A 13,824-nucleotide genomic window follows, 5' to 3' on the forward strand; every position below is an offset into this window, starting at 1 on the left:
TTTATTTTCCAAAGAATGATAACTACGTATATATATTTTCTTTATGGTCATAACTTATTGCCACGTCATAGCTAATTACTAGCTCTAAAAAGTAAAAACATATTATCTACTATTTTTTTTTGTAAAAATGTTTGTTTATGCATAAAACATACAAAACACTAAGCCATAAAATAAAACCCTTTATTTATCCATGCGGAATATTCTTCATCCTCATTCTTTATTTATTTTTAGTTAACTCAACCATTGTCTCCCATGATAACCGATTGTTATTGTATCACAATTCACAGGCTAAGTCAAAATTTCCGATTTTAGGTTTTGTTGTCTATCGACAAATATATATATATATATATATATATATATGATTTCAAAACAAAATAATATATATATATATGTCTTACACGCAAAAAGGGAGCAACGATTAATGATATGATATCAAAATCAAGGAAAAATGGACATTATGTTGAAGAAACTAAACTATTGCTAACAAATGTAGACTTTATTCTCACAATGGTAGTGTTTACAAAAGTTTGAGTGAGATTTTAATTTTTCAGAAAAAAATATTTTAGAAAAATAACTAAGAAAACAAAATATTTTAAGTGTCCAAAAGAACAAGATATAAAAATATGCAAATTTTAAGTATCAACAAGAGTAAGTGATGGTTATAGTATACATGAGTTTTTAAATGTATCAGGCTTAGAAGATAAAAAGATCGATTGAGTTTAAGGCTGTAAAGACTTTAATTATTTTAATTACAATTTTAATACTTAAAACAGTTAAAAAATAAAAAGCATTCCTTAATTTTCTTACTGCCAATTTCAGTTTATTTGGTCTTGTTAGTTGTTATGCTTTTTCTTTATTAAAAAGCCTACAATTTAAGAGTTATTTTTTGTGATCAGCTATTAAAGTATAAAAGAGGTTGCATCAAAATCATAAATAAGTAATGCTAAAAAATGTTTATAATGAAAGTAGATTCGAAGTACTAATCACTCGTTTGATAACTTAAGTTAGAGATATATTTACAAATATTATGACAATAAGTCAATAACATCAGATTTTAGATTACTTTTTTCTTCGACAAATGATCATTTTTTGGATAATAAAGTATTTGATTGAATTATATCTCTTATCAAAAAAATTTCCCTAATTGATAAATCCAACAATGTATTGTAGTAGGGAAAATGGCCACTTCATACATGTACATTTTCAAAAGTGTGAATTCGTACTTATACAAACTACTAGTGCTAATTTAGACATATACTTTAATAAAATTCAAAATTCATACATATACTTTAAAAATTGAGCCAAATTCCAAAGTCCACATTGACTCAGACTCCATGTGTATAATGATGTGGCATCGTCTACTCCAAACGACGTCGTTTTGCTCTTTTTATTGCAAAAAATGTTCAAAATAGCCAAACACTAGGTTCAAACCCTTAACCTCAAGGATGGATTAGGTTTGCTTGTAACCAGTTGATCCAACAACCTCATATGAAACTAACATACACTTTTGTACTTATAAACCTAAATAATACCTAGTTTTAGATAATATAAATCAACATCGTTTGAAATTAGGGGAAAAATAAGAAATCTAGGGTTCATGGTTTGATTTTCTTTTTTGGAATTCATTTGTTTTTCCTCTTCCCTGAAATTAAGAAATCAAGGGTTCTTCTTCTTCTGGACACGGTGTTGCCACAGGAAGAGAAGCTGATGCCTTGCTTGAAGCAGGCAGCTCCTTCGTCGTTATGCGTGAGAGCATCATATTATGCCGTCGATTTTTTCCTCTTCCATAACTTACGGACCTGAGATGCAAAAATCTGTAATCCATTGTTTAATAATTCATCGTCTAACTAAACATTCAGTTGGTAACAAAATTTTAATAATCCATTGTTTTCATTTGAATCTTTAAAAATTAATTAACACAAAATTACTAGAAAAGACGTATAAGTGATAAATTGATTGTGTTTATCGAGGAGCTACAAAGATTCGAGTGAGTCATGGATATGCTTGTCGGATCATGTGTGTGAACGATGGATTAAATAGGTCGATTGTTTAAGTTTATAATTATAAAAGTGTGTGTAACTTTCGTATAGGTTGTCGGATCAACCGGTTTAAAGCAGAGTTAAAACGCCATAGAGGTCGTGGGTTTGAATCAAGGGATTTGCCATTTTGGACATTTTTCGAAAATAAAAGGAGCAAAACGACGTAATTTGAAGAAGACGATATCACATTATTACACACGTGGATTCTGAGTCGGCATGGACTTTGAATTTGGCTTAATTTTAAAAATATAGATATGAATTTTGAATTTTGTTAGAGTATATGTCTAAATTGACACTAGTAAATTGTACATGTAGAAATTTACTCTTTTGAGAATGTACAAGTATGAAATGGGCGTTTTTAGTATAGTATAGTTTGGAATCATTGATTGTATTATTTAGTCCGCTAAAAAAGATGGTCACATCATTCATTTATTGAATAAAAAAAGAAAGACAAGTTTCCTTAGTCGCATTGAATAAAATAAAAGTAAAACCTTCCTCAAGTGAAGAGACTTTTCCATTGTCTTCTTCGCTGCGAGCGCATATAATTTTTTCCGGGGAGCAGTCTCAACTCTGAAGTTGGGTGACTCGGTTCGGATCGCTGATTTGGGAGAGAACGAGGTAAGAAAACCCTAGATCGGAATTAGATTCTGGGTTCTTGGGATTAAAAAGAAAAGGTGTCTGCATCTCCTTCGAAATCATCTTTCTCTAAAAGTCCGAGTGGTCTCGGTACTCAATCATGTTATACTGATTCTTTAAGGTTTTGGGTAGAGTTTTCTTTCACAGTTCTGATGATGAGACGAAATTGTGGGCTTATTGGGGTTTAGAGAATGAAGAATCTTGCTTTTTTTGGTTTTAGTGACATAAAAAGGTTGTTCCTTTGGAGTAGTAAGTGAGCAAGAGATATCAGAAAAATCGAACATTGATGACGTTTTTGTTTTTATACACTTGTTTATGTCAAGAATTTACTTTGATTGGAGATTTTGAAAGTCTTGTATAATCTTTAGTAAATGAGGAATCTTGAGTTTTTGGGTTATATAGTGACAAAGGTTGTTACTTTGGAGTAGTAGGTGAGCCTTGACGTTTGTTTTAGTGAGATTTTGGTTAAAACCAGTGGTTTAATCATAAGAATTTACTGTGACTGAAGCTTGTGAAGTCTTTGTGTGATTGCTTTCTAATGTTTTCTTTGAGATAACTTGGCAATGTGTGTTTGGTTATTGTTATACAAGAGCCAGACGATGAGTAGAAACCCATTCCTTGATCCTACCCTTCAAGAAATTCTTCAAGTGATTAAACCTACACGAGCAGATTGGGATACAAGGATCGGAGTCATTGATCAGTTGCGTAGCGTCGTACAATCTGTGGAATGTTTAAGAGGTGACTACTCTTGATGCACTCTTGTGCTTCTCTCAATATTTTTACTACTGTCTCTCTTAATGCCGTGAACCATACCCACCATGGATGTGATTATGATTTTGAAATAAAAGATAGTCTCTACTGATTTTTTAGTTTCAGAACAGTAAAAGTGGTTCAAATGTTACTCTTTCCCACTATTCTCGTTCTTTAAACCAATGATTTCATCTGATACTTAGAAAAGAAGAGTTGCTTATAGCTTATTATCTGGTTTTGGTATTGTTAGGTGCTACTGTTCAACCATTTGGATCCTTTGTGTCAAATCTCTTCACAAGATGGGGAGATTTGGACATATCTGTTGACTTGTTTAGCGGTTCTTCCATCTTGTTCACTGGAAAGAAGCAGAAACAAACTTTACTTGGACATTTGCTTCGAGCCCTGAGAGCGAATGGTAATTCGTTTATCTTTGTTTCACTGGTTTTTGCCTTAATGTTTAAGTTTTCATGTGGCGATTTGTCTCACCTCCATTATCATTCCAAAAACAACAGGTCTATGGTACAAACTGCAATTTGTTATTCATGCGCGAGTACCCATTCTGAAAATCGTGAGCGGGCACCAGAGAATTTCTTGTGACATTTCTATTGATAATCTGGAAGGGCTTTTGAAGAGCAGGTTCTTGTTCTGGATCAGTGAAATAGATGGGAGATTCCGCGACCTAGTTTTGCTAGTAGGTTAACATACAAATAAAAACAAGATTGGTGTGTATCTCTTAAGGTTTCATTGATTCTTTGACATATACACATCTCGTTTCTTCTACCATTTCATAGGTGAAGGAATGGGCCAAAGCTCATAATATTAACGATTCGAAGAGCGGGACTTTCAACTCTTACTCTCTCAGTTTGTTAGTCATCTTCCATCTTCAGGTAATATAGCTATTCTCTATTCATAGATTCCGCTGCCTTCAGCCTTCTGCAGTTACTGCATCATTAGAAAAACATAGTGTTTTTGAGATGTTTTGTGTTGTTTGGTACAGACTTGTGTGCCTGCAATCTTGCCTCCTCTAAGAGATATATACCCGAAGAGTGCGGTTGATGATCTAAAAGGTACCTTCTATGAAAAGGTTTTCAAGCCAAACCACATAACAGTTATGAGCTTTTGGGATTTTAGCGCCATGGTCTCTTGTAGGTGTACGAAAAACTGCAGAGGAAAGTATAGCGCAAGTTACTGCTGCTAATATAGCGAGATTTAAATCAGGCACAGGAAAGTCAGCCAACCGAAGCTCACTCTCGGAGCTTTTGGTCTCGTTTTTTGCAAAGGTGACTTGATTTCTCATCATTCTAGCTTTAAACTTTTTGTTTCGCTTAATGTGCAACATCTATTAAAGTACTCTTCATTCTGCTGTGCCAATGTGTCTATCAGTTTTCAGACATAAACTTGAAGGCCCAAGAGCTCGGTGTTTGCCCGTTTACTGGAAGATGGGAAAACATAAGCACCAATACTACGTGGCTGCCAAAGACGTACTCACTCTTTGTAAGTCTCCATCTCTGTCTTTCTCTTATCCTCTTGTTGAGTTAATATTCATCGCTATGGCACCATGTGAGTCTCCCGGTTAAAGTGTGAATGTGTGTATTTCAGGTTGAAGATCCTTTTGAGCAGCCGCAGAACGCTGCAAGGAGTGTGAGTCGTAGAAATTTGGACAAAATAGCTCAAGTATTTCAGATCACATCGCGCAGTCTTGCCTCAGATTGCAATAGCAATTCCATCATTGCGGTTCTGACAGGTCAACACATTCAACAGCTTTTGTACAGAACAATAAGCCTCCATAGTCAATATCATGCAAATGGTACGCACAATGTGCGTAATCTGCATGGTCAGACTAGGCCTTGGAACCAGCAAATGCAGCAAAATTGGTCACAGAACTACAATACCCCAAATCCACCATATTGGCCACCACAACAGAGTTGGCCTCAGAACAACCCCAGGAATCTTCAGAGGCAACCATCTCTCCAGGGCCAAGCTTGGCCTGTAATCACACAAACTCAAACACAGCAGAAGAGTCAAAATAAGAATGGGAACCGACCGTTCAAAAACACATCTGCAGGTTCAAGTCAAAATCAAGGCCACATTGGTAAGCCATCAGGTCATATGAGTGGTGTGAACTCTGCAAGACCTGCAACAATAATTCCAAGCCAACGCGGACAGATGTGGAGACCGAGATATGAGCATTAGAATTTGTGCAGACATGGTCCAGAGAGATACTCCTTCACATATTTTTGGATGATTTTGTATTCTGACCTTGGGGCTTTTTTCTATGACTCCTATTGTTACAATCAACGGATTTGCAATTGCAGAATGTTAATACTAAATGTCGAGGACTAGTTAAACCTTTACTCAGTAAAAACACCACAATCAAATTTACATTTACATAATGAGCAAAAAGAAGAAAACAATAAGAGACTACCAAACAATATATTGTGTTGACTAAGTGCAGTAACTTGTCTGGTATCAAGCTCGTAGGAGACGCTTCTCGCATGTTAGAATCCTGTAACTTGCGTGAGGACCCTCAGATGTGTCACGAAGAGAAGTATGCCAACCCATACCCTTTGTGATTTCTTGAATTTCATCCATGACATCAATTGAGTCCCTAATGTATGCTCTTCCACCTGGTCTTAATATCCGGTCCATCTCTAACAATATGGTTGACATATCGCATCTGATGCATTGTTAACCATTATTGAGACAAAGACAAATGGTTAAGCTCGATTATAGGCACCAAGCGACCACATACCCCGTTATGAATCATTTTGAAATTGAGTTACAGATAAGGCCTACCTTTTTCTCTCGATTGAGAAGAGTCCTGAAGCATGTAAGAAGTCATATGTCCTTGGGTATGTATCAAATGGTTCACACCTGTGGTGAATGCAAGACTTATTAGAATATCCAAAGCCAGAAAATGAATCTTAGTTTATCTTAAGACACATTACACAGATGAAAATATTTGCTTAAATCAAACATGAGCAGGAAACGAACACGTATAGTCACAGAACACTGTTAACGAGTCACTAGATTCCAAGTAATCAACAATAGGTTTCACTATTCTATGTTTTATATGATAGATTGTAAGGAGAAAAGTAGTACCAATCGTGCATCACTCCTAATAATCCACGATCATAAATGACAGGCAATGTGTTAGGCCCACTGACAGGAACCACACTTAGAACCCAGCAATCGATTTTATGATCATTTAGTGCAGCTGCAAATCTGTTAAAGCCAGAGAAATTAAGTAACGAGAGTTAAGCTAAGATACTGAGACATTATACCATCAGAGAGAGTAATAACAGAAAATTATTATTTCATACCCGCCAAAGCCTGCTCTCATGTCCAAAACGTTTCTTAGTTTCATCTTTTTCCATTTTAAGGCGCGGACAAATCCCCCAACAATTTCATTCCAGAACTTTGACTCTGCCTTGAATAGTTCTTTCCTAGCAATGTAGGAATCAAATTTTATCGTCTGCAGCCTATCAGGTGGAGTATGTAGACGGGCAGGCCATAAGGGGACATTTCCTCCATATCCATTCTCAGGTATGCGACTGATGCAAGGTTTCAGATTTGTGTACCTAAAACAAGAAGAAAACAACATGAGACATAGAAAGTGTGATTTTTTGCACACATTGTCACAGACCAAATTAATAGACAGACTAAATGCAATCAAACAAATTAACTTGAAAAACATATAGCTTTTATTCCTAAGTTCTAAACTTCTAATGCTTCCATCATATGCAGGTAGCAAGATATGTCCTTGCATCACAAAGAAAGAAAGACAGAAAGTTTAGTAGCTGTACCAAACATCGTCGGGGTCATCAGATTCATCACAAAGAGGAGGTTTGGTTCCAGCCTCACGACTTAAATAACAATTGTTGTTCAAAGGCTTCTGCCAGATTGCAACGTAACCTTCCTTCTTTACCAGTTTCCAGCAAAGGCTAGTAGTAAGATTCAACATCTCTGGAAAATAAAATGTGAGATTAAACGAGTACACATAGTGGCAGAATGCCAGAATCAATGTAGCAAAGAAAAACAAAAAAAATTCCCTATACCCACAGAGACAATATGTCATTCTAACTTCCCATATTCTTCATTTTGCTAATAAAGCTACGTACCATGATCACTAACTCAAAAAAATTATAAAGAACAAATAATCTTGTTCACCCCGAACAGGCCTAGTCAAAGCAGAGTAAAAGGATGTTACCTGTCCATTGTTCTTCCAGAGCGGGTTCATGCTTATAAACAGGTTGTGCAGCCCAAGCATAATATCCTCCAGCACGCAGCATTCTATTGATTTCAAGGAGCAAAATTCCATCTTTATCACAAAAAATAAAACAGCAGAATGAGAATTTTCTCTACATGTAAAAGAAGCTAAGGTGTAGTTCACATAGGGAGTTAAAACTACAATAGGTGCAATTTTTTTTTTTGTCTGATGTATTACATGAAGAATCAAGCACACCAGAGAACCTTACCATCACGAGTCCAGTTTATTCTACATCGTGAACAATGAATAAGATCAAAAGCTTGGCTTGGATATAACAAACGCCTTGTAGCAAATGCTGCCGCCATAGCAGGCACACCACGCTCAAGAGCAAACTGAATTTGGTTCTCGTGGACATCTTTTGGTGCAACAGACATTGTCAAGACATCACGTGTCAATAGATAAGCGCCAAAACTCGCCACACCACAACCAACATCCATAGCAACCCTAATATGGTTGCCAAACGTGATATCAGAAACCATCTGCAAAGACAAAGTCCAGACCTCAACATCAGATGAAAAGATAAATAGATAGGTGACACAAAAAGCAAGAACTACTACTTGGAAAAAGTGAGCAACCTTAGACATCTGGTCCAAGTACTGGTCAGCCCCATGAATAAACTGTGTACCACCTCCAGGAAACTTGAACTTGTTCTTGTCTCGTGAAATCCAGTTCTGACCACCTTTGTCTTCAACAAGCCGAGTATGAGGAACATTGCTAAACCAAACCTATCCATAAGTAAAATTCCAAATACTACTTAAGCTAGTTCCAAGACATGTTATCAGAAAGCTTTGGTAGCCATAGATTGCAAACAAAAGGAGTTACCTCGTCACGGCTCTTAGGCCATGGAACCGGCTGACGGTAACCTTTAGGAGGCGGAACCAAGCAATTCAAGCCTTTACCTTTGGCAGGGCAGTGACGCTCGAATCTCTCACCTCGCTCAGTCGATTTGAGCTTCTTGATCGCATCAGTATTATCCAAACAAGGTATATACTCTCTCATGCTCTCACGACACATCCCAAATTTCTTAACTCTAACTCTATCCTTAGAATCGCCGTCTCTTTTCGTTTCAACGATCTCAGTCTGATTCCCCCAATCTTCCACAGCATCGCTCTCAACCTCTCCCACTTCAAAATCGTCAGACATCACACCGTTCGCATCTACTATCCCAAAGCTCTTAACCGGACCAGGCGGAGGAGGAGGAGAAGGAGAAGGCGGAGGCGGAGATGGAGGAGGAGGATTAGCTTCAACCGTAACCTTCTCCGTCTCAGCCACCACCACCGACGGAGGCGGTTGTGATGTAGCGGGGATTTGATTATCGGTATGGTTAGCAGGAGGAATAATCTCTGATAAATTGAAGACTCTGTTACTGTTCGGCGAAACGGAGACCTCCGGGATCGAGCTGCCGGCGGAGGTGGAAGAGGAGAAGAAGACGAGCTGTTGGTAGCCATCGTCGGACCAGTGCTTGCCTAAGTAGAAGAAAGCGACGGTGACGAGAACTAAGGCGGAGATCTTGACCAGAGTAGGGGATTTGAAGAGATCGCCATTGGTGAGAAGAGGCTTCATTATAGCTTGCGCGTTAAGGATCAGCGATCTCTTCTGGATCTACACACAGTGTTATTATTGTGTGAGTGTTTGAGAGAGAGAGACTAGTTCCTCCTCCAGTAGTAACTTAATAACAAGTTCCTCCTCCAGTAGTAACTTAATAACAAGTTCCTCCTCCAGTAGTAACTTAATAACAAGTTCCTCCTCCAGTAGTAACTTAATAACAAGTTCCTCCTCCAGCTATTAGTAATTTTTACAGTTGTGTTGGTTTTTGGATTTTTCTGGCGTTCGGTAAAGTTTCACATTACAAAAGAATTTGCAGAATTTTCAGATTCAGTTACAAGTTCACAATTTGCAGATCTCTTAATTAATTGGTAGTTTTGTTTCTTTCTTAAAGTTAATTGTTTTTTCTTAAAAGGTTTTTTTTTTCCCTTATATATAGAAAAGAGTCTCTAAAAATAAAGAAAAATCTTTAAAAACATCATTGGTTTTTAAACTTGATTTTTTTTCTTTCAAGAAAATGGCATTAAAACTTTTTTTAACCAATATTCGTAAAAAAATTGGATACATTATTACATTTTATATGAAAATAATGATTAAGATTTTTCTAATTCATTAAATTTTGATTTTTTTGTAACAGAAATTATACATATAGGATGTTTTGTGAGCAAAATGATAAAAAGATACTTCAAAAAAAAAGACAAATTATATTCAGAATAGAGAATATTTATGGCTATTTATATCCACATTAAATGTTTGTCTTAACTCTTAATCACAGTTTTCTTCTAATATTACCAAAAAAGAAAAAAAAAAACAAAGGTGAAAATGAAATTAAAAAAAAAAAACATTAAAGACAGAGGGGCAGGGCACACTCTCTCATCTCCATCTCTACAAAGTGCAACAGTTCTTTTTAAAATTCATTCATTTAGGCGAGAGAGAAGTCCTTATTTTAAATTAAAAAATAAAGACAAAAACAAACAACAATTTCCCCCAAATCCGATTTCGATTTTTTTTTTTATGTTCACAGTTCTCAAATCGGGAAACTCCTCGTTAGACGACGACGACGACGGGGCGAATCATGACCACCGTCGGTGGTGGTAGTGGTGGTGTAGAGCAGCAGATGATACCTGATTCCGTATCCACCTCGTTCATCGAGACGGTGAATGGTTCGCACCAGTTTACGATTAAAGGTTACTCTCTCGCCAAAGGCATGAGCCCCGGTAAATTTATTCAGAGCGATGTCTTCTCCGTCGGTGGTTACGATTGGGCGATTTACTTTTATCCCGACGGCAAGAACCCTGAGGATCAGTCCTTGTACATCTCTTTGTTCATCGCTTTAGCTAGTGATTCTAATGATATTAGGGCTTTGTTTGAGCTCACTCTCATGGATCAGAGTGGTAAAGGAAAACATAAAGTGCATAGTCACTTTGATCGAGCTCTTGAAGGTGGACCTTATACCCTCAAGTATAAAGGAAGCATGTGGTAATAATTAGTTAGATTTGCCTTAGTTAAAATTAGTTAGATTTGGAAAATGCTTAAAGTTTTAAGTTGTGTGCATGCTTGCTTTTTGAAAATTTTCAGGGGTTACAAACGCTTTTTCAGAAGATCAGCTTTAGAAACTTCTGATTACATAAAGGATGATTGTCTTGTCGTTCATTGTACTGTTGGTGTTGTTAGAGCCAGACTCGAAGGTCCAAAACAGTATGGCATTGTGCTACCCTTGTCTAATATGGGACAGGGGTTGAAAGACTTGTTAGATTCTGAAGTTGGTTGTGACATAGCTTTCCAAGTCGGAGATGAAACATACAAAGCTCATAAACTGATTCTCGCTGCACGCTCACCAGTTTTTAGAGCTCAGTTTTTTGGACCAATTGGGAATAACAATGTGGATAGGATAGTGATAGAGGACATCGAGCCTTCTATCTTCAAGGTAATTTTTTTTGTTCAGTATTACATTGTTAGCAGTTGGTTGTTACGTGCAACTTACATATTCTACTGACTCGGGATTTTGAAATTTTCATAGGCTATGCTTAGCTTCATCTACACTGATGTACTTCCTGATGTGCATGAAATTACTGGTTCAACTTCTGCAAGTTCGTTCACAAATATGATACAACATCTCTTGGCAGCTGCTGACCTCTATGACCTTGCAAGGTTAAAGATATTATGTGAAGTTCTGCTATGTGAAAAACTTGATGTTGATAATGTGGCAACAACACTTGCGCTTGCTGAACAGCACCAATTCTTCCAGCTCAAAACGTTCTGCTTAAAATTTGTTGCGTCTCCAGCCAACTTGGGAGGTACGTGTTGCATATGTTTTCAGGTTTTCTCAGTCTCCACTTTCATATGCCTTATATATACTCTCTCTGCGTATTTTGTCATGTATATACATGTTTTCTTGCTTCAATTGCAACAGTATTATTATGTGATAAGATAGTAGAATGTATAAGGTCTTACATTTGAATTGGTTTTACTATTAATGTGGTAAACTTTGTTTAAAGATGATGTGCTGCCATGGAGATTTTTCTCATCAACTTACAACTTTAGCTATACCTTGACATTAGAAAACAATGGCAATAGTAGTTGATAGAACAAATTTACTAAACTATATATATAATCCAATAAATATTTTAAGATTCGAAATCATATCTAAACCTTGTATGCATAATCATCTGCCTTTTTTGTATGATCCGGCTTATATAATGCATTTGGTGCCTGTTGCTTGTCAGCAATAATGATCCATTAAAGATGTTGGGTGTATTATTAATGGAAGTTTTATGAGCTAATCGTCTTTGTGTACTACCTATAGCTTATCTTGCTAGTAAACTTAATTTAACTTTCTTGTTCTTATGTTCGATTTGTATATAGGAGACTCGATGCATGATTAGACGGCTTGAGGTTTATCATCCTCAACTAGGTGCGATAATAGTTACTTTGGTTTTTTTTACTGACAATCTAGTTTAAAGAAAATGCCTAGCCAATGGGTAAAATATATTCTGCATTCTGGAAGATAGAGATTATGTACCACATACATGTCCTGGTGGTCTTAATGTTGAATTTCACGTAAATGCTGGTATTCACATCTTAAGGCAGAGCTTAAAACGAAATGTTTCTTTCTTTCTCTAGAATTGAAACTGGTGAATTTTAGCTCACAAAACTTCCATTAATAATACACCCAGCATCTCTTCATCGATAATATGTTTCTTTTTCAACATGGTGGGCTTTTTTGCTTGTGTGTAACAGAGTGCTATAAGTTGGATGATATTATCGATGAAGAGAATCCAGGAAAACTAAAAAGTAAGTGATGTTGTTTTGTTGCAGCTGTAATGAAGTCTGAAGGGTTCAAGCACTTGAAACAGAGCTGTCCCACATTGTTATCTGAGTTGCTGAACGCTGTTGCAGCAGCAGATAAGAGCTCGACGAGTGGACAATTGAACAAGAAAAGAAGTGCGAGCAGTGTATTAGGGTGTGACACTACAAATATGAGGCAAGTGAGAAGGAGGACATAGGATCAATCCAAATGCTCGTAGTAAGCTTTCCTCGCGCCTTGTTTTGACAGTTTCAAATGAACTCTGGTGCTACTTTACTGATCTGGAAGCAAAGCATAAACTAAGTTTGTTTTGCTAAACCTTTTTATTGTAATGAATAATTGTTCGTAGTAGTATGTCAACAGTAGTGTAAAGCTTTAGGCAATAGACATCTGATTACGTTTCAGTAAGTACCTTGTCTTTGACTCTTTGTCTTTGAATCCTCTTCAGTTTTAGTGCTGTTTGCCTGTTTGTAGAAAAAAAAGCTTATTATATATAATTGAATCGTAAAACCGTTTCCCATAATGAAGTCGTAATTTTGTAGAGACATGAAATATGACTAAACCAAACTGTGTGTCAAACATTTATATCTATGGACAAAAGAAAGTTCAATCTCCCACCAAAGAACTGTAAGAATCGACTTAAATCAAATCCCTGTAGACATTCTAAATTGCTACGATTCTCTTAAGAAAGGAAAACAAAATTTTGTGAAACAATTATAGACCCAAAGATGTGATGTGAAGTTGCGAGGATTTGTTTTCCTTATAAAGGCTCTGAACCTACAACGCTTAAACCAAATTCAATTACAATATTTGATAAACCAAAACCGATACTAATTTTCACGTAACCGAGGAAAACCATATCGCATATTCTGATTTTATGTTTTTAAAGTGGCACACAATAGTCGATAGATATGCATGAATAGAAAATTAAATTCAAGTCGCTATACATATTGAAATCATGTTTGACTATAATGTATGTTACATTAGGAATCATTTAGAAATAATGTGATAATTACGATACAAGGCACGGCTTACAGAAGAAGAAGAAAAAGAATCTATGGGCAAAAACGTCGGTGACGGTGAGTCAAACAAAGCTGAAATCAAGGGGCTGCCTAAATTGCGACTACGACGATGATGTTGCTTCGGTATCTTTCCACAACTTCTCTTTTCGTGACCCTTTTCACTTCTTTACTTCAAATTAACCAAAAAATTTATATTGTATAAACGAAAGTATTGTTACTATGTGTGCAATTGTGCATATGGGGTCACCGAGGGTC

General features: G+C 36.4%; 3 protein-coding genes across 6 annotated transcripts; 2 read left to right on the plus strand and 1 right to left on the minus strand.

The window, feature by feature from the left end:
- The first annotated feature begins 2,427 nt into the window (after nucleotides 1-2,427).
- LOC104792807 (protein HESO1) lies at nucleotides 2,428-5,775 on the plus strand. Of its 3 annotated transcripts, none has more exons than XM_010519033.3 (9): nucleotides 2,428-2,657; nucleotides 3,272-3,413; nucleotides 3,676-3,840; nucleotides 3,938-4,116; nucleotides 4,217-4,312; nucleotides 4,423-4,492; nucleotides 4,575-4,705; nucleotides 4,809-4,919; nucleotides 5,025-5,775. In XM_010519033.3, exons 2-9 carry the CDS (start codon nucleotides 3,275-3,277, stop codon nucleotides 5,616-5,618), a joined length of 1,485 nt encoding a protein of 494 aa, XP_010517335.1. In that variant the 5' UTR covers nucleotides 2,428-2,657; nucleotides 3,272-3,274; the 3' UTR covers nucleotides 5,619-5,775. The 3 variants fall into 3 exon arrangements, with proteins under 3 accessions (XP_010517335.1, XP_010517334.1, XP_087310727.1); XM_010519032.3 differs by having other exon boundaries at nucleotides 2,430-2,657; nucleotides 3,266-3,413; XM_087454601.1 differs by lacking the exon at nucleotides 2,428-2,657 and having other exon boundaries at nucleotides 3,107-3,413.
- Nucleotides 5,714-10,121, minus strand: LOC104792806 (putative methyltransferase PMT11). 2 transcript variants are annotated; one of them, XM_087454600.1, is made up of 10 exons: nucleotides 9,433-10,121; nucleotides 8,518-9,341; nucleotides 8,271-8,420; nucleotides 7,904-8,174; nucleotides 7,636-7,746; nucleotides 7,232-7,391; nucleotides 6,749-7,006; nucleotides 6,528-6,650; nucleotides 6,222-6,299; nucleotides 5,714-6,102 (listed from the first exon to the last, which is right to left on the minus strand). In XM_087454600.1, exons 2-10 carry the CDS (start codon nucleotides 9,256-9,258, stop codon nucleotides 5,895-5,897), a joined length of 2,100 nt encoding a protein of 699 aa, XP_087310726.1. In that variant the 5' UTR covers nucleotides 9,259-9,341; nucleotides 9,433-10,121; the 3' UTR covers nucleotides 5,714-5,894. The 2 variants fall into 2 exon arrangements, with proteins under 2 accessions (XP_087310726.1, XP_010517333.2); XM_010519031.3 differs by lacking the exon at nucleotides 9,433-10,121 and having other exon boundaries at nucleotides 8,518-9,396.
- Nucleotides 10,053-12,865, plus strand: LOC104792808 (BTB/POZ and MATH domain-containing protein 3). Its single transcript, XM_010519035.3, has 4 exons — nucleotides 10,053-10,719; nucleotides 10,819-11,167; nucleotides 11,261-11,537; nucleotides 12,559-12,865. The coding sequence occupies exons 1-4, from the start codon at nucleotides 10,316-10,318 to the stop codon at nucleotides 12,744-12,746; spliced, it is 1,218 nt and encodes a 405-aa protein (XP_010517337.1). The 5' UTR covers nucleotides 10,053-10,315; the 3' UTR covers nucleotides 12,747-12,865.
- Nucleotides 12,866-13,824: the final 959 nt, after the last annotated feature.

This window comes from Camelina sativa, chromosome 6 (assembly GCF_030686135.1).
Source record: "Camelina sativa cultivar CO46 ecotype springtype chromosome 6, ASM3068613v1".
Classification (NCBI taxonomy): Eukaryota; Viridiplantae; Streptophyta; class Magnoliopsida; order Brassicales; family Brassicaceae; genus Camelina; species Camelina sativa.